The sequence below is a fragment of the Phalangium opilio genome, unplaced genomic scaffold (genome assembly GCF_054372755.1).
Source record: "Phalangium opilio isolate 3A_F unplaced genomic scaffold, DU_Popi_V2 ptg000002l_1, whole genome shotgun sequence".
Taxonomy (NCBI): Eukaryota; Metazoa; Arthropoda; class Arachnida; order Opiliones; family Phalangiidae; genus Phalangium; species Phalangium opilio.
Genome location: NW_028324144.1, coordinates 7,986,016 through 8,010,958, shown reverse-complemented (window position 1 = coordinate 8,010,958; position 24,943 = coordinate 7,986,016). Strand labels below are relative to the sequence as shown.

General features: G+C 38.5%; 3 protein-coding genes across 4 annotated transcripts; all 3 read right to left on the bottom strand.

Annotated features, from left to right (window-relative positions):
- Window positions 1-3,130: 3,130 nt before the first annotated feature.
- On the bottom strand, window positions 3,131-11,045 carry LOC149718610 (glutamate receptor-like). Its single transcript, XM_089860590.1, has 10 exons — window positions 10,989-11,045; window positions 10,820-10,929; window positions 10,673-10,760; window positions 10,306-10,615; window positions 10,118-10,240; window positions 9,939-10,045; window positions 7,696-7,964; window positions 6,697-6,907; window positions 3,311-3,364; window positions 3,131-3,232 (listed from the first exon to the last, which is right to left on the bottom strand). Exons 1-10 carry the CDS (start codon window positions 11,043-11,045, stop codon window positions 3,131-3,133), a joined length of 1,431 nt encoding a protein of 476 aa, XP_089716716.1.
- Window positions 11,046-13,504: 2,459 nt separating this feature from the next.
- LOC149718609 (uncharacterized) lies at window positions 13,505-14,545 on the bottom strand. Of its 2 annotated transcripts, XM_089850466.1 has the most exons (3): window positions 14,445-14,545; window positions 14,181-14,372; window positions 13,505-14,108 (listed from the first exon to the last, which is right to left on the bottom strand). In XM_089850466.1, the coding sequence occupies exons 2-3, from the start codon at window positions 14,292-14,294 to the stop codon at window positions 13,917-13,919; spliced, it is 306 nt and encodes a 101-aa protein (XP_089706592.1). In that variant the 5' UTR covers window positions 14,295-14,372; window positions 14,445-14,545; the 3' UTR covers window positions 13,505-13,916. The 2 variants fall into 2 exon arrangements, with proteins under 2 accessions (XP_089706592.1, XP_089706667.1); XM_089850541.1 differs by lacking the exon at window positions 14,445-14,545 and having other exon boundaries at window positions 14,181-14,412.
- Window positions 14,546-16,056: 1,511 nt separating this feature from the next.
- On the bottom strand, window positions 16,057-22,301 carry LOC149718608 (glutamate receptor-like). Its single transcript, XM_089850385.1, has 7 exons — window positions 22,198-22,301; window positions 22,051-22,138; window positions 18,459-18,768; window positions 18,280-18,402; window positions 18,104-18,210; window positions 17,216-17,484; window positions 16,057-16,514 (listed from the first exon to the last, which is right to left on the bottom strand). Exons 1-7 carry the CDS (start codon window positions 22,284-22,286, stop codon window positions 16,235-16,237), a joined length of 1,266 nt encoding a protein of 421 aa, XP_089706511.1. The 5' UTR covers window positions 22,287-22,301; the 3' UTR covers window positions 16,057-16,234.
- Window positions 22,302-24,943: the final 2,642 nt, after the last annotated feature.

Sequence of the window (24,943 nt, the reverse complement as noted above, 5' to 3'; positions counted from 1 at the left end):
CTATCTTAGAACCATTATTTTCGTAATTAAATAATTTTTGAATTAAAATTTTTTTTGACAATTTTATAGAGTGAACACGGATCGTGCCCACGTTTAACGGCAAAATTACACCGAAATTATATCGCGATAGCTAAGAATCAATATCTTCTTCGGTTTCATCAAAAAATTCGAAAACCTCAGGGTCTAAGTTGCCTTTAGCTAAGCCTAACCTCGTGGCCGGAAACATTTTACGCGTCTATCGATTAATTGATCCCAATATGGCCGCCTATGCCCCCAACCCTAATGAAGACTCCCCATGGGATGATAATATGGATTGTTCAAGTCCTTATTTAAGAACGCAAGAATGGGTGGCGAATTCCTCCAACAATCATACAACTTTTAATCCAGTTGAGGAGGAATTAAATAAACGCGCGCAGAATTTAGCCTTATTCAATCGTATAAGCCAGATTTATAACCCCCATGGGACAAATAAAATTCAATCTAAACACGGAGGGAGTACCCCTGACTTAACAAATTTAAACGAGACCCCTAAAGTATGTCAACCCAAAACTAAGATAGAAGTAGTGGAGGATAGTTCCTATACTAGGGCCAAGAGATTTATGAATAATTGGGTTCAATCTCGGCAAATAATTCGTACGGCAACGTCAACTGCCACTATAACTACAATTTCTCCTTGTGGAACTATTCCACGTAGTAGCTCTACAATATATGAAAATGCCCCTCTCAGGCGGAATATAGCAAATCTTGTAAATGTAGGACAGACACCGAGACCGATTAGACAGTCTCTTAATACCCCACAAGGAATTCCAACGCCCCCACCCAGCTTTCAACTCCAGAGCTCTCAAAACTATAGTCATCCCCCAAGCATGACAAATACACAGTCGCAGCAAAGTAATCCAAATAGTGGAGGTATTCAGTGGGCTGCATTCCTTGCTTCAGTGTTGCAATCCTTTTCAAACATGGTGATATCTAGCCAAGGAAGCGTTAGAGGTTTAGATCCCCCAGAAAGGTTAGCCTTTTACGGCAGAAAAAACGAGAGCGTACCGGAGTTCCTTAGACAGTTCGAGGAATACGCGAGTTTTCATAAAATTAGTGAGGATGAGAAAATGCTCGTCATGCCCCTCCTATTAAGAGAAAATGCCCTCTATTGGTTTCGATCCCTCCCTCAAGGAATGGGATGACCCGAATTTAAAGGGAGACTTAAACGTCATTATAAAATTGAGGATGAAGAAGCAAAAGTTAGAATAGACTTAAATAATAGGAAACAAAAACCAAATGAATCCGTAGAAGAATTTTTCGGGTATTTTTATAGGGTAAATCAAAACCTAGACCCTACGATATCGGATGATGAGTTATTAATCATGATTAAAAGAAATTTGAGAACGGAATTTAAATGGCTACTTATGTTCATCCCAATGTACACTACTTCAGATTTACACGACGCGTGCCGAGAAATAGAACAAACTTTGGGCTTAAATAAACCAAAACCAAGTCAAACCCAACATAAGACAAATCCTGTTGTGAAAAATTCCCAACACACTCCTGAAACACAAGTTAGGGTTCAGACATATCAGGAATCTATGATAGTTAGAGAGCAACCAGTATATCAGGTACAACCCCATATGGTTTCGGTTTCTCAACCCCAAGTAGTGTCACAGCCTCACCTAGTCCCTCGGCCACAATTAGTTCATCAGCCTCAAGTCATACAGCAGGTAGCTCCCCCAACCACGGTTTATTCCCCGGTAGCAACGAATCAAGGGTATATCCCGTATATGGAAACATATTATGCTAACATGGACACAAATTTCGAACGGTACATCCCTCATGGGAACACTAACATCCCACTTCCGGAAGGATCCCCAAGTCCTATCCCTGTCCACGTCATTCCTCAACGCTACCACACTCAGAATTACCAAGCTCCTTTCCCGAGGACCAATCCCAAAACAAGGCAATCCAACCTTTTACCAAGAAGACAAAATCGACCACGAGACGAATATCCTCTTCGAACTCGAGTCTTCGAATCAAGAAATCCAGTTTACGAGACAAGAGACCAACGACCTCAACGACGAGAAAGTCAGAGAGATCATCCTTCTACAACGACGACAGAAGAAATAAGACGCAGGAAAAAGACTCTCCGAAAACTGAGCAGTTCGTCAACCGAGAAAGATAGAATGTCCGAAAGCATTCATTCTCCCCTAGCTCCATCCACTCAAGAAAATCTAGCAACTAATTATGAGAAGCCATTCAAGAAGGGATGGGTTCGCGAGTTATGTTATCGTCACACTGTCCAACCCGGAGAAGTAACGTTGGACGTATATTATTATCCCCCAGGCCCGAAGAGTCCCGTGCTACGTTCACCAAACGAGATATCTCAATACTTAAGAGACAAGGGAATCGCCGAATTAGATCCTTCAGATTTTTGTTTCAAAAGAACACCAATAGGGAAACCGCCTTGGGAAAGGGTCAGAATAGCCTACCCTGGAAGAACAGTGTTAACGGCTGTTTAGCCACAATAACAAATTCAAAGAAGATTGCGATCCATCTTGCTACGATCCCAATGGAACTCTTTAAATTATATATTGTTATCTAATTATTTTCTGCTTTCAGAACTGAAACATCTCGCGTGAACTTAAATATTCTTCGGGCATTGAAAGAAAAAAAAATATAGTAGCTGTCCGCGTAACGGAGTATTTTGAAAGTGTAATATTTTTTCGAACAATTTTTGTGAAACTTTATATTTTTAATTTTTGCGCCTATTTTCAAAATTTTTTCCCAGGGGGGTGAATGCAACGGTATCGCCCACCGACCCGTTGCAAACGACGGAGAGCTGAACTTCGCCTTTTGTCTTATTTTTGGGAATAAGTTCAGCCCATGCTTCAGCCCTCCGCCGTCAACGTCACTTCCCCCTTCATTTTCTCTCGATCCGAGATATTTTTTTAGAGGCGCCGGGTCGAGAAAATATTTTTTTTTACTGCAGAGGAGCACAGTCGCTCCCCGCGGATTAACGCGAAATTATGGAACGCTATATATTTTTGTCCACACAGTGGAACGCGTTAGTTATTTTTGAAACTTTCATTTTCTTGATCTCAAATAAAATCAGTGACATGAGCCGAAGGTATGAGTAATTTCTTTAATTAAGATTCGAAGTCGGATTAGGCTTATTTAAGAATCCCCTTTTAAGACTTAACGTTGTCACGAAGTCCTCCGAATCAAAATAGGGCTGACTAACGTCCTGTAACAGAATCCCCCGAACGACCGGCCAAAATAAAATTTTAAGGGGCATTCGGTTACAATATAATTTCTTGGATACATAGGGGTTCATGGTATCAAACCAATCGGAGGTTCTGTAGCAGACGTGTTTAATCTATGCATTAAACAAGTTGGGAAAACCAAAATATTACCTCTCCGAGTCAAGACGACTACTTACAAACTTATTTACCCAGATATGGAAATGTTTCTTAAGTTAAAATTTATGAAATATTAAAGCAGTATACAAAGCATAGCAAATTTACTGTAAATCAGACGACATTTTACATCCAATAATGATATACTTGTACACATTAAAATCATCCGATGGGGGAAAAACGGGTCATCGGCGTTTTATAAATGACGCTAGCGCAATAAAGCGTGCAAGGTACCAAGGCTTAACAAAAATTGTAGGATAACATATTTAAAGAGATAGATAACAACTTTTATAATTAAAATTAGAAACTAACATATCTCTTATAATTCTCGCGTGATCAACTGGTTTCACGCCAATTAAATAGCTATAGTCCCATAGAGCTATTTGTATTAATTCCTCCATGGTTTTTTCGCCAAGCTGAGAACTACGCGTTTTACGTCACGTTATCAAAAAAAGCAGACTATTTTCTTTGAAGACCGCGCTAGCTCAGCGCTAAGCACCGTGACGTCAAAATTCCAAAACAAAATCCCTGGGCCGCGTTCAGCAACGCGAGACTCTGCTGAACGCGACCCAGATTTCCACCATGATTATAAATCTAAGCCTAATTATTTAAAAGTGTATTTAACTTTCGGCTCACTCTGAACCGTTAATGTCTCTGCATACAGAAACGAAAACCAAACCCAAACGTTTACTTTTTGGTTCACTAGGCCTATTGACAAATAAGAGGTCATTTGCCCAACATAGCTTGTATTCACTGTGATTTTAGAAAGGATTATGCTATAAACAGATGTAGTATAGCTTAAGTAATATATAAACATCCATTTTAAATAATAATATTAAAAAAAATCTTTGGAATATCAAAATGAAATAGAGCTTTAAAGCTACAAAAGTACTAAATGCATCATAATTACGAAAAATATTTCCACATATTCAGTTTATATTAAGGATAAAGGGAATATTATGGTTGTGTTGGATTTCTTTACACATCAAAACAAAACGAACTTCTAACGCAGCGCACTACTGTAACAACGGACGGACACACACAGACAAAAACATAGACTGCTTTTTAACTCTTTCCGTATTAATTTTGAATTGAGAAACAAGATTATCTTAAATATTAAAATAAATATAATTAATATTTAATATTTTCTTCGTTAGTTATTCGCCTTATTGAACGTTACATCGTTTTGAAAAAGAACAATTAAACATTCTTGAGAGACTTGACTAATATTGGCGTTTGAAATGAAGCATACGCCGGTTGCGTCGCCTTACTCAAATAGGTAGTATATAAGGGTGTCGAATCGCAGCTATGGATAAGAACAGCGCAATTGCGTGAACCTTTGGTGGAAGCCCCACCTTAGGGAGGCCGGACGTTTCTCGTAACCCTGGCCGATCGCCGCGTATGTCTTAACCTTAACGATGATGATGGAGTAGAAGCCAGGTGTGCAGACTGGTGTCCATGTGGGATGGACAAAAACAAAGACCAGAAGATGGTGGTGTTAGAAGCCAGGTGTACAGACTGGTGTCCATGTGGGATGGACAAAGAGCAGATGACGGTGGTGATTAGAAGCCAGTGTGGACAGACTGGTGTCCATGTGGGATGGACAAAGACCACAAGAGGGTGGGGATTAGAAGCCAGGTGTGCAGACTGGTGTCCATGTGGGATGGACAAAGAGCAGCAGATGATTGTGATTAGAAGCCAGTGTGTACAGACTGGTGTCCATGTGGGATGGACAAAGACCAGAGGCTGGTGATGTTAGACAGGCAATGGAGTAATAGCCTATAAGTGTAATACAATTTTCGAAATTTCCGGAAATTGAGAACACGTTTGCTCCGATTTGCAAACTGCGAACGCGGTCACGTGGGTGTAACAACAGACAGACACACACACACACACACCCACACACACACACACACACACACAGACACGTCGAAATTAGAACCTCTCCGTGACATACGTCACTCGGAGAGGTAAAAACAAGAAATTTGTTGGAAAAGGTCCGCTTTTATTATGCAAGGACCTCAATGAAAACAATGTTTTGGAATATCAGTGATCCTACCACTTCCAAACCTAACCCAACCAAACCTAACATTACCTAACCCAACCAAACCTAACATTACCTAACCCAACCAAACCCTAACATTACCTAACCCAACCAAACCCTAACATTACCTAACCCAACCAAACCCTAACATTACCTAACCCAACCAAACCCTAACATTACCTAACCCAACCAAACTCTAACATTACCTAACCCAACCAAACCCTAACATTACCTAACCCAACCAAACCCTAACATTACCTAACCCAACCAAACCCTAACATTACCTAACCCAACCAAACCCTAACATTACCTAACCCAACCAAACCCTAACATTACCTAACCCAACCAAACCCTAACATTACCTAACCCAACCAAACCCTAACATTACCTAACCCAGCCTAACCTAATCTAATCTAACCCTCAAAAATATTACCATAATTTTAATAAAATTTACTCAAAATATTTCAAACACTTAAAGGCCTTTATTGCCCAGTTTGATAACTTTATAGTTCACCACACTTTCCAATGTAACTGCAATTAAGTTCAAATGAAATTAATAATCAATAGCATGAAACTAATCTTAAGTGATTTAGTTTTTCTTTCGGGGGATTCGATCCATGGACTGTCGCACGATAGTCCGATACTCTTCCACTGCGTCACGGTGAGACGAAAGCTCTTATTGCTAAATTAACTTTTGACGATGCATTATATAGCACTATAAGTAATAATAATATTCCTAATTAAAAAAATCCCAATAGGCAGAAACCGCACAAACGGTGGGATTTAAAATCGTATTTCAGATAAAATCGGTCGAATGGGATTCTATCCAATGGGAGGACACCGAATTATGAATGAATAGTGTAACATTGGCTACAAAAGACAGTATGGCTTTGTCTTTCATCGGTTGAAAATGTTTTTCTTAAGTAATTAGGCATTGAAGTATTGTTTCACTCTGATGTACTGGTTCCCTATCAAAATGTTCATAAATCTTCTTTTCGATCGGCGGGAAATTTAAGCCATTTTAAATTAATTTATGTTTGACCTAAATTTTTATGTACAAATTAAAATTTTATTATCTAAATTGTCAACCGACTTCTACAGCATTTTGGATTGCGCAATTAAACAAATAAGATAGGCCAAAAGACGAACAAAGAAAACGTCGCAGCAGATTTTCCACAATTATTTTTTGATTCATATTCATCAATTGGTTACTTTTGAATGGTTGACTTTGTATAGACGGTGACGTACTGTTTCGTAGACCAAGGCGAGAAAACTGACGGCGTATCCCAATCCCAAGATGATAAAAGGACCTTGCAAATCTTCTACAGTTAGAGCGGAAGGACCAGAATCCTCGTTCCATACATTGTAGGACGAATTGAACATGCCCACTATTTGACCGCGGTCAGTCTGATCCTTGTAGAACTTGGCTAAAACTCCAGATTCTCGCAAACGAATCATCCTTGGCAAAAACATTATAGAAATCAAACTTAACAGAATTAAAATTTTTGAGTTCAGGTAACATAACATTATACCAGGGATAGATTTAATTTTTGAAGTAGGGATGGAGAACAGAGTAATGTGGACGAGCGTCCTGGACCCCCTTCGTCGGGACGGGGGGTGTTTGAAGGTAGAGGCGGGTCATAGCGACAGAGGTAAAAAGGAATTACGTATTTTTCGCCGTCCTCATCAGCATCGTCATCAAAACGTAGTTTAAGTGAGCCAATAAGATAATTTAAACTTTTCGTTACGTGTTGGAGGGAGGGGCTCTATACTGGGCTATGAGTCGGACTGAAGTAAATATTAACTGTTCTCCATTACTACTTCTAAAATTAAATCTATCCCTGATTATACCTTAAAAGAACAGCCTTTTTCTAAATATAAAAGGACAATTATTTAAAAAAAATGATTTTGAAAAAACAATTTGCATTTAATTAGTCTTAAAAACGTGGGCTACTGAGCTGCCATTTGTTTAGTGGCCTCTGCTAAATCGAACCTCTTACCCTTACCTCTCTCAACCATTGTGAGAATTCAACCAATCCCGTTGGGATAAGTGGTTCCATTTAGCAGACGCCACTACGCGTAGTCCTCGTTAAAACTAATTAAATGCCAATTATTTTGTGATTAGAGATCATTTATTTTTTTTTAATATTTTCCCTTTTTTATTAGAAAAAGGGCATTCTTTTAAGGCATACTATTATGTTTCCTGACCATTTTCTTTAAGAATATATCTTGTAGGGTTTCACTCACAGTAAGTCGAAGTGCGGTCTAAGAAATGACCCCTTTGGTAGAGCATTGCCAGTAAAAACGGAAAAAAGCCTGTCTCCAAGATAATGGAATCTTTGTATTCCAAAACGACTGGCAATAATGCGGGTGTTAAATCGGCCCCAACAAAAGGCGTAACGAGGTTTGTTCATCAGAATCCTTCTTAATCCGTCTTCCACCGAATCTGAACCAGTTCCATCCGGATCATTTTGAATGGATTTGCGCAAATGAGCAATTTTTTCACTTTTGGAGACCTAAAATAAGAATAAATTATTAGCAAGGGAAATTAGTGGTGTGTATAATACTTGGGTCAAAATTTAATTTTAGCCCTGCTTTCTTCCTCGTTTGAGGGTCATCCTGTTTTTAACCCCCCCCCAAAGCTTCAAGCAGCCAATCAGGAGGTGATTAAGTATTGTGGTTTTAGCAGTTGACGAATCGGAGCAAACGTATATGCTATATCCGGACCGAGTTCGTAGTAAGCAAAATTGCCTTCTTCTCTGATATCATTGTTAGGGTTAAGATGTACGCGGCGATCGGCTAGGGTTACGAGAAACGTCTAGCCTCCCAATGGCAGGGCTTCTTATCATTTATGGTGGATCAATCGCCTTATATCAAAAGCGGATTATGCTTCACACATAAAGTACGTAAGTCCCACTTTTCCATAGCTTTGACCATGGATTTCATGATATTCCCGAAGTAAAAACTAAGCAGACGAACAAAAAAGCTTTTAACCAATCATGAGCCCCCTAACCATAGATAACCTCTTTAATGCCAGGCCAATAGGCGACGGCTATTACTATTTTCTTGCATGGGACCTCGACTCGACCTCGCCGTCGACATAACCGGGAGGCCCGGAAGGCGAATTTGCGGTACCGTTCCGTAGTCGTTATAAAATATTCAACGTTTTTAAAGCTCAAGTTTCGAAATGTTTTGAGACATTTACTTAGTCTTCAACTAAATATGATAAGCTTTTCTTTAAATTTCAACAGAAAAATAGCTCTGCGAATAAAATTAGACACGAAAACTACACTAAGCCTTGGCTAGATATCAGCGGCTGAGACCGAGCGGCGCATCTCGAGCTGCCGGCGGCCGGGCTTGCCGTAACGGCGAGAACAGAAAAATACCTCGTTAAAAAACAGATGCACGGCGTCTTAAATAGGCCAAGCAAAAGCTACCCAGATAGATAGGATCTTCGTGCCTTACTCCCAAATAATCTTTCGTATTGTGAATAGTTTTAACTAAAGAATATTTCAGACACTCTACTCAATATTTATACTAGTTCCCTAATTTCAACAGAAAAATAGCTCTGCGAATAATAATAGACCTTAAAACTACACTAGGCCTTGTCTAGGTGACAGCGGTATCCCGATTCCCGAGCCGCCGGCGGCTGAGCTCGCCGTAACCGCGAGAACAGAAAACATTCCTCGTAAAAAACAGATGCACGGCGTCTTAAATAGTCCAAGCAAAAGCTACCCAGATTGATAACATTTTAACGCCTTACTCCCAAATAATCTTTGGTATTGTGAACAGTTTTATCTAAAGAATATTTTAGATACCCTACTCAGTCTTTATAGTAGTTCTCGAATTTAGGTACGTGGTAAATCGGTTCTTTAGGCGGAAGGATCCGATGGATCCGAAGGAGCTGCGTTACTGAACTATTTCCCTCCGCGTAAGCGGAGGTTCTTTCCTAGGAGCTTAGAGAATATCGTGTAGCTCCCCAAGGCACATGTTACGTACTTCATGTGTAAAGCCTAATCGGCTACTGCTTATATACCCTAAATTACCAAATATTGTGACAAACGTTTTCGCTAGAAACAATAGCTATGTTTAAAATAATTTTATTAGTAACGTTTCTTAAATCGACCTAACTTTTATTAAGGTAAATTACTGACGGTTAAAATAATTAATAGCAATTATATTTATTTAATTATTTAAGAAAAACCTCTTGATTGGGTCTCGATTCGGAGAGGTGAATTTAGGCAGCGCTGCTCAAGGGATTCTGGGAGAGGGAGCCGCTCCTCGTCTGCCACCTCTAAGCTCCTAGTCTGCTATTTTTCACTCTATCTAAATGCTGTCCTGGTAGGTGCGGGGGAGGGGGTCACGACGCATGAGAGGCAAAAATGTATCCCCTCGAACAAGGCGCAGCAGGCGAAGGCAGAAGTACTCTTACTATCTTTTATTTTCTCTTTTACTTAGTTATAAATCAAAGCCATATTGGAACTATATACCATTAGCGCTTCATGAAGAAAAGTCTTTTTGATGCTTCCTCCCACGAGTTTTCCTTTACCAATCATGTAATTGAGTTGCTCCACGTTGTCAATCGGTTCTTCTAGTCCTGGAAAATCCAAAGTTAAAAGTCATTACCATAGCAGGATCTTACTTGCTACGTAAAGTGGTACATACTTACCAGGAAAATTAAGAAACGAGACCAACTGTCCCGAAAATGTTGTGCAAAGTACTATGGACAGAACAAGCCATCCAAATACCATTATTCTTATTGAATCTCTTCCGTTTTCCATCATTTTTCCTCCTAAAGGTTTTCAGACATCTTAAATTAAACTGCTCTAAAACTGACCACCAAACGGACGGACTTACCAGCGTTCAGCAAAATCCCTAGCTCGTACCAAATAGCCTCTTTGAACGACCAGAAAAAATTCTTTGTTCTGGCTTTGCGTGATTCGAAATTGAGCGACATTAACTTGATACACAAAGCCACTAGCGGAAAAGTAACAAATAATATGACCCAAACATCACTTGTGAAAGGTTTGATAAGGGCAACGGCTGTCGGTAAGGGCATAGGTGATAAGACTATGAAAACGGCCTCGTCAAAATAATCCGGATGAACGAAATCCACAGCTTTACTTCGAACGTACGAGTTTTGCAATATCATGCTGAAATTGGCTTCCTTGATCAAAAAAATCAATCAGGTAAGTTGATTATGATTAAAATCCATTTAACTTACTTGACGTTGTACCATCCCAACCATTCCCGTCCATCTGCCTCCTTTCTTGGCCCCAAAGTTGCGTTCTTTCGAAACCACCAGTTCGTATCTATAAGAAAACTATTACCATTTTGCGGTCTTGTCTTGAACGTCTACTCAATTACTAACGTGAAGTTGAAGTATGCTACGATACACTTCAAAACTTCAATAGCATATCCTTCGGCGTAGATAACTTTGTTGTTGGTGGAGTTTACCACTATATCCACCTCAGGGACGATCTATGATTTACTTAAGTTTAAGTATTCATTTAGAAAGTAATTAATGATATTAATCTAACCTTTTCTACTGCAATCTTGACAAAGTAGCCAGCGCGTCTAATATCAAAGATATTCATTCTGAGTCAAAAGTTTTCGCCCTAACTTGGTGAACCACAATTTCGAAATAAATCAGTTGCTTTAAATTTCCAAGGGTAAGGTAAGAAATGATTTTTTTTCCCAATTCTCAATAATGTATTCAAACTGAAGAATAAGTTTTTAAATTGAACTTTATCGAAACCTCGATACTTCATGTATAAATTTAAATGGCAATTTTCAAAGATATGATTCTTTTGATTTGGAATCAGAATCTAATAATTTATTAAACTTAATACAATATATTTATTTGAATGGTCAAAATGAAATCTTATTCCATCGTAAATAAATTTGAATATCTCTATCATTCATCGCGAATGGCATTGCAATATTCTTTTGTAAAAATTCGCGAAGCTTGCAACTATTACCAGAAACAAATACAGTTAATTGGAATCATTGTTAACAGTTCTATGTGGGTTTTGTGGGTCAGGCTTGAGCATTCCATCACGCGTCATAATTCTGACTTCTTTCTAACTGTGATATGGTTAGTTGGTAGCAAAAAGAGGTCCTAGGCGCGCGTGAGGTGCAAGACGCGAGATAGATTATTCGTGAGGTCATTCATAAAGATTAGTATAGCTTTTCCAGCAAAAACTGCCAAGATACGTTGAGAAAATGCCTTCACCAGCAGAAGTAAGATAAGGGAATAGAAGTAAAGAGCTCTAGCATTGGTAATAGATCCTGGCACTAGTGAATAAATTTGAGGATTTTATGCCGCTTCCATCGCGTCTACACTAGAGAGAAAAAATTGCTCGAATTCGAAAAATTTTCTTATCCCCTTCCCCTCAACCTAAACCCGCGAAACACGGACGCGGGTGCTTGAATCTAGTTCGGCCGTCTACCAACGCGAGCGTCTCACGTTTTGGAGGGAAAACTCAGAAAACACTACCAGAGGGCCAACCGTTGGTGTGTTATCAAGAATATTCACTTTCGCCAAGTGAAGAGTTTGGTTACCTCAATACATCTAGTTCCTTATCCTACATCTGCTATTAGCAAGAACGAATTCAGGATACCATAAGAACATGGAATGGTAACATTGTCCCTTGGTACCGTGAAGTCATACTTCTTTTGAAAACCGTTACCGTCTTCGTTCTAGGTAACGCCTTAAAGTCCGTTTTTAGCGCCATCGGTGGATTATAAATCAATTAAAGTGGCTAGTATCACATTCAGCTTCTCTGGCCAATCCAAAATCAAGTGATTGTTTATCGATTCTTCTTCTAATTATAAGAACAGTCTGCATAGTAAAAAAAAAAATTGAGGAAATACTTCCGAATGATTTTAAAATTCAAATTTTAAGGATAATTTGAAATTTGGGTCTCCGACCAATCGCGTAACGCCCTGCCTTTTTGTTAACAAAAGTAACGTGGCACGCTTACAAAATACCTAGTCAATTATAATGTCAGTTTAGGTCCCTGTCAGGCTTTAAACTAACATTCGGAATATTTATGTGTTCTATAGGAAACCATTATCTTAGAAGAAATTTAAATAAATATCCAAGCAAATGGAAACCATGGAAAAAAATAGCCATTTTAAATTCAAAACTTCTTATTTCGGATAAATAACCAATAAAAAACTAATAGAGTTGAACCCTCATCAATCAGAATAAATTCAACGAAGTTTTAACAGTGCCATGTAGTACAGGTCCCCAAATAAATATTATCGTGAACCGCGTATATTGTAAACATACAATCTAAATCTATATCAATCAAAATCCTGACTGACAGACTGGCAGAAAATCAGCGTCCAGCCCAAACCGCTTGCCCTCGAAGGCTGAAAATTTGCAGGAACGTTACTCATAAGTAGTAGGCGCGTACTAAGAAAGATTTTTCCAATCCGCCGCCATCTTAAAAAATGGCGTCCAGAAATGTAAAAAAAAATCTTCTCTATGCAACAAAGTCCGCGCTTTTCAACCGATTTTGTAAACATTTAGTACACTGCTTTCCTTTGACCTATAGGCAGGCTGAATGGTCTTTTGAGTTCGATTTGTTGCCATCTTTTTAAATGGCGGCCAAAAACTTAAAAACCCTTCTGTATGGAATAATGTCCGAGTGAAAAGAAATAAAAAATGTCCCGACGGGCTGACGGGCAACGCCGAGTGCCTTCGCTCCTAGGATGCTACAAAAAAATTGGTCATCAGTAAAATCTGCCCATTCTTTATATCATTTTGATGGAATACGCGAGCGACGCCGCGGGTAATAGCTAGTAGAATATATTAAATCAAATTATTGTGGAAGTATCTAATTGTAAGTAGCAATATTTCGGAATAGGCATCAAATTATTCTGAAAGTAACTTATCTAAGTGAACCGTATGAAATAGTGACGTGTTCATCATAGCCTAACCAAACCTAATCTAGCACAAGAGAGAATAATGAAATTAGAATATTGTGAAACTAAATGCCAATAATGAACGTCAATGACCCTACCTATGTGAAATTCCATTGCAAAAATTAAATTGCTTTGTAATTGTGAATTACTTCATTATTTACGCTAAATGCAGATTATTTTAAATCGACGTTGTATACGTAAATCTCATGCAGTGGTTAAAAACCCGTCATTCCGCTAGTTTCCTATCTTATTTGGCGCATTTCGGTCGAATGGGAATTCGGTTCATCGGGAGGATACCGATGGAAGCGGTACTTGGTTCAAGACTAGCTAAACATCTCAGCAAGACCCTTTCCTTGGCCCATCAAACGTTAAAATGTGGACAGACTCGACGATCGCCGTAGTCTACAGTGGATAAAGGGCTCAGTCTCTCAATGGATGCCATTTGTTTCAAACCGAGTAAGAGACATTCAACAAGTAACAAATCACTTCACCCTCCCTTTAATGTACGCAATTTTGACATTGTTCATACAAATTTAGTGACGTCTAGCCTTAGTTTCGCTGCCCCTCTGAGTGGAACTCTTGCTTTTGGTTTGAGGTTTTGTCAATTTTTGGTCTTTTCTTTGGACTACTGTTCTCTGTGGGGTTGAAGAGCTTGAGTTTTCTTCGTCAATGAGGGCTGACAATTTTCGTTTAAGGTTCTTGGATATGTGAACTTTCATTTCGAACTACACGCGGGAATTAGTGTAAATTTTATTTAGGGAAATTTAATAACGTCTCAACTTGTTTAATACACTTACTTTGAGTGTGACCTTGGGTTTAACTCCCGGCTTGGGTGGTAGATCGGTCGCTTCTTGAATTAGTTGTTTGACGTACGGCAACTTCATTACCTCGTCTATTAATTGCATTAACATAACTGGACCATCTTTGAGTTTGGTATCCAATTCGATAGTAATTCCGTGAACTACATTATCATTAGTTCGTTACGTGTTCTTCGAAATCAACAAGGAAACTTAATTTAAAATTCCTGATAAAAACGATCAATAATTACACGCCGTACTTACAATTTCAAAGTTGGAGTACTTGTTAAGGTCATTTAGAAAGTTTTCTTGCCAATAGGAAGCTGAAAGAGGCTACATTTCAACCCAAGGACTCAAAATCCTCACCTCAGAAACGCTAAAGTAGGCTTAAGCAAAATTTCAATCACAATAACATTACGGAAGGGTGTCATGTCATATCTACAAGGGCCTACCGGCCCTGTAGAATAGAGTAATGGCAGTCTCCCAGCTTTGACAGTATTATGGTCTATGGACAAATAACATGGGGTGCCATTAGTCTATGGCGCGTGAATTAAATCAAGCGATACCACGTGACTATAAGTAACCGTTGCAAAACGCCAGCGAGTCTCATAACTATGATTCTATTGGAGATACGGGGATGTCATTTGAGTATGTTATTGTCTTATTTGCGCGCCATCCAACGATACAAAAAACTTAGGATTTCGTCAAACAAGGGCCGAGTAATTAAGAAAAATGTTCGTGAACATACCCTCCATAGGATTAACATTACACTATAGTTCGGAGGCTCGTAACTCTGGTTCTACTAGAGATACGGGGATGCCCTTTGATTATGTAATAGTCATATTTGCCCCTCGTCCTTCGATAGCATTTTCTCCATAGGATACTCCATATACGGGAAAAACCTGGTAAATTCAGGGAAGTATATGGGGAAAAACCTGGAAATATCAGGGAAATTTGTTTTCCAAAAGTGGTATGAACCCTGGACTAGTCAGGGGCCGTCATGAGAGGGGGAAAAATTCGGTCCATTTTCCCAGGGCCCGTTCTTCTCGGGGGCCCGGCCGGGCCTCGACCTTGGTTAATTCTAGTGGATAATGGTTGTGAAAATGTAAATTTAGAACTTAAAAATAATATTATCTTCAACTAGAGCTTAAACAGTAAAAGTCAAGAAGTGATGAAGTCAGAAGAGTGGTAGTTTCATTACTTGAGCCTTCTCTTAATGTGCTCTCAATCCCTTATAGACTAGTGGCGGTAGAGAGGGGCTTAGACTGTCTATCCCTCCATCTGGGAGCGTTCTTGTAAGAGGGGATACTGTGCGCTCCCAGTAGGCGGATGACACTGAGCTAAGAGATAGAAGGGTATGACGTTTGCATACGTAGTATACTGCCATTACTCTATTCTCCTCCTTTTCTCACTAAGCATGAAAGTAAAGTAAAATCGGAGGTTTAACTTAAGTTTTGTTTCTCGCGGGAATCAGCCTAAGCCACGGAAAAACTTCAACATTTTTTCAGTTGTTTCTTTGCTGTTGACGATAGGTGAGACATAAATATTGTTAAATTTATCATAAGCCAATAAGTCATATACCAACAGCTTTCGAAGTTCATGGTTATGAGGTTTAGGCAAAGTGGTTTAATAACTTATCAATACAGCAAGTAGTACAGACAGCGTCTCGCAGTCGCTCATAAATAGATTGCTTAGTTGTAACTTGATATTTTGCGAGTTAAAATTAAAGAAGCCTAAAGAGTATCATATTTTTAAGTTAAATGAACTTCTAAACTAGTTATCCATACAATAACTTGTATAAATATAACAAACTTCGCTTTTTTGTACAGTTTGTTGATATATTGCATTGCATATCTTCACTTGGTTATAATATTGGTAATATTATCTCATTTGCGCTGTAACAATTTTTTATATAAAATGCATAAAATTAGAATTTTTTTATATGAAACTTGGCAGCACATGGGATAGGTAGTTTTTAAATTTTTTTTTAAGAAATTTCAGAATTTTTAAATTTTCCTTACTTTATGAATTAAATACTAAATAAATCCTATATTTTAGCTTTCTTTTCCCGGGGTCTCTCGACGGTCCTGTGAATGGTTGACTTTGTATAGACGGTGACGTACTGTTTCGTAGACCAAGGCGAGAAAACTGACGGCGTATCCCAATCCCAAAATGATAAAAGGACCTTGCAAATCTTCTACAGTTAGAGCGGAAGGACCAGAATCCTCGTTCCATACATTGTAGGAGGAATTGAACATGCCCACTATTTGACTCCGGTCAGTCTGATCCTTGCAAAACTTGGCTAAAACTCCAGATTCTCGCAAACGAATCATTCTTAGCAAAAATATTATAGAAATCAAACTTTACACAATTGAAATTCTTAAATGATAAGTTCAGGTAACAAGGCTATACCTTTAAAGAACGGCCTTTTTCTAAATATAAAAGGAAAAATATTTAAAAAATGAACGATTTCTTATTACAAAATAATTAGCATTTAATTAGACTTAAAAACGAGGACTACTGTGCCGCCATTGGTTTAGTGGCGTCTGCTAAATTGAACCTCTTACCCTTGCCTATCTAAGCCTGTGAGAATTCAACCAATCCCGTAGGGATAACCAAAGATGATGGGGGAGGATGCGAAGTGAGAGAAATAGGCGCGCTAACTGTGGAACAGTTTAAGTCCGGTGGGACGCAAAAACTGGGGGAAGAATACTCGGTATAATGGCGGGCGGTCTAGGTAATTCGTCTGAAGTAGACCACCCGCCATTTTCCCGAGTATTACTCCCCCATTTCTAGTGCCCCACCGGACTTAAACTGTTCCACAGTTAGCGTGCCTATTTCTCTCAGATTTCACATCGGGATAAGTGGTTCCATTTAGCAGACACCACTCCTCGTTTTAATTAAATTCCAATTATTTTGTAATTAGAGATAATTAATTTTTTAATTTTATCCTTTTATATTTAGAAAAAGGCCGTTCTTTTAAGTTATAATACCTGACCTTTTCCTTTAAAAATATCTTGTAGAGTTTCACTAACAGTAAATCGAAGTGTGGTCTAAGAAATGACCCCTTTGGGAGAGCACTGCCAGTAAAAACGGAGAAGAGCCTGTCTCCAAGGAAATGGAATCTCTGTATTCCGAAACGACTGGCAATAACGAGGGTGTTAAATCGGCCCCAACAAAAGGCGTAACGAGGTTTGTTCATCAGAATCCTTCTTAAACCGTCTTCCACCGAATCTGAACCAGTTCCATCCGGATCATTTTGAATGGATTTGCGCAAATGAGCCATTTTTTCACTTTTGGAGACCTAAAATGAGGATAAATTATTAGCAAGAGAAATTAGTAGTGAGTAAAATACTTCAGCCCTTATTTCTACCTCGTTTGTGTAACGTCCATTTTTACCCCCCCCCCTAAAATTTCAAGTAGCCAATTAGGAGGCTAGAGGTTAGGAATTGTGTTTTTGGAAGAGATTCTGTGAGAGGGAGCCGTTCCTCGTCCTCCTCCTCTAAGCGCCTAGTCTGCCTTTCGGGAACTACTTTTCTTTAAATGCTGTGAGGAGGCTATCCAGGAAGGTGAGGGGTCGCGACGCTAGAGTGGTCCCCTAAAACTTCAAGTAGCCAATCAGGAGGCTAGAGGTTAGGTATTGTGTTTTTAGAAAGTAGCGCTGCTCAAGGGATTCTGGGAGAGGGAGACGCTCCTCGTCTGCCTCCTCTAAGCGCGTAGTCTGCCTTGTGGGAACTATTTTTCTCTCTCTCTCTAAATGGCATGAGGAGGCTAACCTGGTAGGTGGGGAGGGGCCCGCGACGCTAGAACGGTAGAAATATATCCCCTCAAACGAGGCGCAGCATGCGAAGGCAGAAGTGTTTTACTATCTTCTATTTTCTCTTGTACTTAGTTATAAATCAAAGACATATTGGAACTCGTACCATTAGCTCTTCATGAAGAAAAGTCTTTTTGATGCTTCCTCCCACGAGTTTTCCCTTTCCAATCAAGTAATTAAGTTGTTCCACGTTGTCAATCGGGTCTTCAAGCCCTTGAAGATCCAACGTTAAAAGTCATCACCATAAAAGGATCTATACTTGGTACGTAAAGTGGTACTTACCAGGAAAATTAAGAAACGAGACCAACTGTCCCGAAAATGTTGTGCAAAGTACTATGGACAGAACAAGCCATCCAAATACCATTATTCTTATTGAATCTCTTCCGTTTTCGATCATTTTTCCTCCTGAAGGTTTTAGACACATTAAATTAAACTGCTCTAAAACCGACCACCAAACTTACCAGCATTCAGCAAAATCCCTAGCTCGTACCAAATAGCCTCTTTGAACGACCAGAAAAAATTCTTTGTTTTGACTTTTCGTGATTCGAATTTAATCGAAATTAACTTGATACACAAAGCTACTAAGGGAAAAGTGACAAATAATATGACCCAAACATCCCTTGTGAATGGTTTGATAAGGGCAACAGCTGTCTGTAAGGGCATAGGTGATAAGACTATGAAAATGGCCTCGAAAAAATAATCCGGATGAACGAAATCCACTGCTTCACTTCGAACATACGAGTTTTGCATTATCATGCTGAAGTTGGCTTCCTTGATAAAAAAAATGAATCAGAAAAGTTGATTATGATTAAAATCCATTAAAGGGAGGGTGAAACGGAAAATCAAGTGCTTTTTTTTATCTATTCCTTTACTAATTTTGAGACCAATCTGCATAGTGAAACATCCAAGAAATAACACCGAATGATTTCAAAATTACAACCAGTTTGAGATTTCATGGATAATTTTAAATAAGTACTGTACCTCCGACCAATCGCGTAACGCCTTGCCTTTTTGTTAACAAAATTCTCGTGGCACGCTCCGTGTCAAATGAGATTTATCCCTAGGTTTGATAAAATATGCGAGCGATGTGACGATCGTGGTGCGAGACATGAAACGTGCCACGAAAATTTTGTTAACAACAAGTTGGGAAAACCAAAATATTACCTCTCCGAGTCAAGAGGACTACTTACAAACTTATTTACCTCCATATGGAATAATTTCTCTTTTTTTTATGAGCAATTGCAGAAGTTAAAATTTATGAATTATTATAGCAGTATTGAAACCTTTGCGAATATACATTAAAGCATACGACATTTTACATCCAATAAGGATATGCCTTGTTCACATGGAAATCAGTCAATGGGGAAAAAACAGAAAATGAAGAGTCTATATTTTGGAGATATATTACCATTACGTGTTTGTAAAGGCCCAATTGTCTACGCCTCAACTGTATACCCTTCTATATTCTTAGTAGCTATAAAAAGATTACGACCAGACCTTTCACTGATCTGATGGCCACCATGATGCTTTATTCTATTATAAAATCTAAACCCGATTATCTAATTGTGTATTTAACTTTCGGCTCACTCTAAACCGTTAATGTCTCTTCATTACAGACACGAAAATCAAAACCTATAGTTAACTACACCTCGGGCCTCAATTCTCTCTTCTTTAGTTCACTAAGCCTATTACGGATAATACTTTGATTAACCGACCAAGAAAAAAAAAAAAAAACGTTCTTTTGGTAACCTCTAAAGCAAGGATTATTCTATATACAGATGTAGTATAGCTTAAGTAATATATAAACAGCCATTTCAAATAATAATATAAAAAATAATAAAATAATATAATAATATAAAATCATATTCTTGGAATATCAAAATAAACTACTAAACTATACTAAAGGCATCGAAATCGAAACTACGAAAAATATTTCCATATATTCACTTTATATTATGAAAAAAAAAAGGAAATATTAAGGTTTTGTAGGATTTCTTTACACAAGGCGAACTGCTAAAGCGGTGCACTAGTGTAATAACACCAGAAGCGAATAAAAGAAGTCAACAAATAGACCGGGGAACGAGCTAGGCGCGTCACTTATAAAAACCAGTGGGGGTGATTTGAGATCTCCAGAAAATTTTTCCCCCTCCCCAATATTTTCCCGACTCTCGCAAGGAGAGCTGGGTAACTGTGTCGCGACTGTCGCCATCTCTCGCGCTGATTTTCTCCGCTCGGCGATCATTCGGTTAGCAGCTGAGCGCCAAAGTAGGTAACCGAGGCTTAGTGAATTGAATGTTTATTTACGATGGAGTCGCTTAAGTCAATAGTTTCTTTCAATTCACAAGATACTGACTTACTTTTCATACTCTGTTTATTAATTAAGTAAAAATTATACTGTGTTGATTTGTCTTTCATCTCTGTAATGATACTTAAATCTAAATTGGACGCGGACTGAGAAGAACTCTCATTACGGGAGAGCGCCATTTTGTGTAGCTTTATTCAACACCACCAGGTTGCGTTTCCATTCCGAACGTTTTCTAGAAGGGGTGCTAAAAAGGGGGCCTTAAAAATACTCTCTCTTTCCATTTATGAGGAATACGCATTCACAATGCAGTCTATGGGGCTTTGTTGACTTCTTTTATTCGCTTCTGATAACACACATAGACTGCTGTTTAACTCTTTCTGTATTAATTTTAAGTTGAGAAACCAGATTATGTTAAATACTAAAATAAATACAATTAATATTATCAAATGTGGATGAGAGGGAAAGTATGACAATGGCCATAGAGCCTGTGTTAAAAAACGCGGACATCAAAGTTTCGCCAATAACTATTTAGTTTACTAGTGACTGATGGACTTGCAAACCCGCGACTGAAAGTAGTTCAGACATTTATGCTCCTTGGTTTAACCATAGCCCTCTCGATTACGCGAATCACGACGCAAGCTGCTCGCTCTATAGCTAAATTACCGAGATTTGTTTTAAACGTATCTAGTTTTATGTGCTCTTCTATTGCTTCGATAACCTTACTTAAATCCATATTATACCTTAAAATACCTTTTAAAACATTATCAGCTACTCTGTCCTGACTACAAACACAAATCGAGGGAGTTCTAGCATACACAATAGCAGACGACGGTAACCGCGTAACCGCGAATTAACACAAGACCTATTTTAAGGGAGTGAACAGGCCCAGTATAGCTACGCCAATAAAACGGTCAACTACGGCGAAACTCTGATGACTCGCGACTTTTGGCCATTTTCATACTTTTCCTCTCATCCACTTTTGATATTATATATTTTCTTTATTCATCGTGTTGATAAAGAACAATTAAACATTTTTGAGAGACTTGACTAATATTGGAGTTTGAAATGAAGCATACGCCGGTTGCTTCGCCTTACTCAAATAGGTAGTATATAAAGGGTTCAAGTCTTAGATATGCGTAAGAACAGCGCAATTGCGTGAACCTTTGGTGGAAGCCCCGCCATTTGGAGGCTAGACGTTTCTCGTATATCTTAACTTTAAGGATGATGATGGAAATAGAAACCAGTATGTACAGACTGGTTTCCATGGGGGGGGTGAACAAAAGACCAGATGATGGTGGTGAATAGAAGCCAGTAGGTACAGACTGGTGTCCATGTGGGATGGACATAAGACCAGATGATAGTGGTGAATAGAAGTCAGTAAGTACAGACTGGCGTCCATGTTGGATGGACAAAAGACCGCAGGAGCGGCAGGATGGTGGTGGTAGACAGACAATGGAATAAAATTTTCCAAATTTCCGTGAACTATAAATGCGGTCCGGAAATTGAAAACACGTTTGCTCCGATTTGCAAACTGCGAAAGACGGTCCCCTGGGGTGTAACAACAGACAGACACGTCGGAATTAACATGATTCATTTCTAATTATATATGAAATCTCAAACAGATTTGATTTTAAAATCATTCGGAGGCATTTCCTGTATGTTTCACTATGCAGATTGGCCTTATAATTAGTAGAATAATGAATAAAAAATTACTTGATTTTTCCTTTCACAATCCCCTTTAAACTTACTTGACGTTGTACCATCCCAACCATTCCCGTCCATCTGCCTCCTTTCTTGGCCCCAAAGTTGCGTTCTTTCGAAACCACAAATTCGTATCTATTAGAAAACTATTACCATTTGGCGGCCTTGTCTAGAACGTCTACTCAATTACTAACGTGAAGTTGAAGTATGCCACGATACACTTCAAAACTTCAATGCCATATCCTTCTGCGTAGATAACTTTATTGTTGGTGGAGTTTACCATTATGTCCACCTCAGGGGCGATCTATGATTTACTTCAGTTTAAGTATTTCTTTCGAAAGTGATTAATGATCTGAGAAGTAAGATAAGGGACTAGAAGTATCGAGCTAACCAAATTATTCACTTGGCGAAAGTGAATAGTCTTGATAACACACCAACGGTTGGCCCTCTGGTGGAGCCTGGAGGTTTCTGAATTTTCCCTCCAAAACGTGAGACGCTCGCGGTGGTAGACGACCGAACTAGATTCAGGCACTCGCGCCTGTTGTCCGCCGCATTAGGATGAGGGGAAGGTGGTAGGAAATTTATTTTGGAACTCGACCAATTTTTAGCAATATCGTAGTATACGATAGGCTCTTAGTTTGACCCGAGCCGTTGTCGTAGTAGTAGTAGTAGTAGTAGTAGTGGCCGGGGTTGTCGCTTCGTTATCGTCAGATTTTAGCTTAAAAGGAACTTTATATTACCACAACCCACCCATAGGGGTTACTGGGCTCGGTTAGAGATTTAATTTTAATTAAAATTTTTTCAGGTCAGACCCGGGAATCGAACCCGGGTCGCTGGCGTAGTAGACAACATTCTACCACTCAACCATAGAGACTTGATAGAAACTCCGAGTCTTTGATGATTTATTTTTATCTCTTAAATGTTGGGGTGATGTGGGGTGGGGTACCTCTTAATCTGTGGGGTCGGATACTTTTGAATTTTTATCTGTGGGGTCGGATACCTATGAATTTGTATGTTTGGGGTTTTTATATTCATTTTCTTTTTATGTATGTGCTAATTAAATAGATAACGATTTTCCCCGTTTCCTACCGCGCTCCTCATGTGTTTCGTTCTCGTTCGGTAGCTATCGTCATCTATGTTATGTTTGACTGGAACGTTTTGGCGGTGAATTCAAATGTGGGTTTAGATAGAGCTAACATAGTGTTAAATGAGAGTTATGCGTTTGATCATTTTAGCATTGCTAAAGGTAATTCGAGGGGATAATCACTAAAATGCGTAATCACTATAACTAAACTTTCTCTTTCAAAGGTTTCTGGGCATAAGTCCTTGTTAGAAATTTATAAGATAAGTGTGCATCGGCATAAGTCTATGTTGTAAACTCATCGAGGGGATTATCACTAAAAACTATCTGTTCTTCGATTCGCCGGAATATTAGAATTACAGCATAAGTAAATTTATACGGTTATAATTTAATCACTGTTTAGAGTAGGGAATCGAAGGCTATTCACTCTGATTTTATGCACGGTAAATCATTTAAGCATTGAAAAAGATAGCGCTTTTCACTCATTATTGTAAGGTATAGAGGGGTTATCCACTCTTTAGGGTAGGGTATAGAGGGGCTATTCACTCGTACGATATGGCTACTATTACGAGCCCTTGGGCCGTCTTGTTTTCTCTCTCTGGTGTAGGCGCGATGGAAGCGGCATAAAATCCTCAAATTTGTTCACTAGTGCCAGGATCTATTACCAATGCTAGAGCAATTCACTTCTAGTCCCTTATTTTACTTCTGATGATAATAATCTCACCTTTTCTACAGCAATCTTTACAAAGTAGCCAGCACGTCTAATATCAAAGATATTCATTCTGAGCCCAAGTGTTCGCCCTAACTTGGTGAACCACAATTTCAAAATAAATCAGTTTCTTTATATTTCCAAGGGTAACGTAATAAATGATTTTTTTTAAAAAAATTCCCAATAATGTATTCAAAATGAAGAATAAGTTTTTAAATTGCGGTTTATCGAAAACTCGTTACTTCATGTATAAATTTATATGATTCTTTTGATTAGATTAGATATATTGATTTATATTGAAATCAGACTCTAATAATTTATTAAACTTAATTCAATATATTTATTTGAAAAAAATAAAACCAAAAATACTTAAAGACGTTTGAAAATAGTCTTTTCTAATGTAGAATAAACCTCAAAGTATAACTTATTATTGCTATAATTAACTTTAATATCATCAAAACGAAATCTTATTACATCGTGCTAGTCGTAATTACTTTTACAGTCCGTTTTTTTAAAAAGGGGACTGTAAAGAAGGCATCGGCGGGTGGGTAAACATTATTTGAAATACGTCAGAGTCACGTGACTGAGGAGAGTCGTGGTTCAAAGAAGCTTAGTTCGTTTTATTTCGAAAACAAACACTTCAGGAAATTGGCGCTGCAATCTCGTGAAAAACAAGGACTAGGTGTCCAGTCCCACTCAATGTGGAATCTTTGTATCTTGTTGTCACGTGGTGCCTGTGACGTATTTCAAAGAACTTTCAACCGCCCGCCGATAGTTTTTACACAGATCCTTCAAATGCAGAAACCAAGCGAATGAACGTCATTTTTAACCAAACTACGTAACCACCTGTCAAACGGAGGATGAAGTGGAAAATCAAGTGATTTTTCATTGATTCTTCTTTTAATTATAAGACAAGTCTGCATAGTAAAAAAATTCAGGAAATACTTCCGAATTATTTTAAAATTCAAATTTTAAGGATAATTTGAAATTAGGGTCTCCGACCAATCGCATAACGCCCTGCCTTTTTGTTAACAAAAGTAACGTGGCACGCTTACAAAATACCTAGTCAATTAGAATGTCGATTTAGTCCCTGTCAAGATTTAAACTAACATTCGGAATATTTATATGTTCTATAGGAAACCATTATCTT

What these genes read in the sequence shown, in the direction of transcription:
- LOC149718610 (XM_089860590.1), bottom strand. Translation starts at nt 11,045, where the DNA reads ATGAATATCTTTGATATTAGACGCGCTGGCTACTTTGTCAAGATTGCA. An exon ending in TTCTTCATGAAGCGCTAATG is followed by an intron (nt 7,965 to 9,938) that starts GTATATAGTTCC and finishes TTCTTATTTTAG; the next exon opens with GTCTCCAAAAGTGAAAAAAT. An exon ending in TCGCCTTGGTCTACGAAACA is followed by an intron (nt 3,365 to 6,696) that starts GTACGTCACCGT and finishes TTTAATGCATAG; the next exon opens with ATTAAACACGTCTGCTACAG.
- LOC149718609 (XM_089850466.1), bottom strand. Translation starts at nt 14,294, where the DNA reads ATGTTAATGCAATTAATAGACGAGGTAATGAAGTTGCCGTACGTCAAA. An exon ending in AACCCAAGGTCACACTCAAA is followed by an intron (nt 14,109 to 14,180) that starts GTAAGTGTATTA and finishes TCCCGCGTGTAG; the next exon opens with TTCGAAATGAAAGTTCACAT.
- LOC149718608 (XM_089850385.1), bottom strand. Translation starts at nt 22,286, where the DNA reads ATGGTAAACTCCACCAACAATAAAGTTATCTACGCAGAAGGATATGGC. An exon ending in TTGGGATGGTACAACGTCAA is followed by an intron (nt 18,769 to 22,050) that starts GTAAGTTTAAAG and finishes TTTTTTATCAAG; the next exon opens with GAAGCCAACTTCAGCATGAT. An exon ending in CTCGTTTCTTAATTTTCCTG is followed by an intron (nt 18,211 to 18,279) that starts GTAAGTACCACT and finishes TGGATCTTCAAG; the next exon opens with GGCTTGAAGACCCGATTGAC.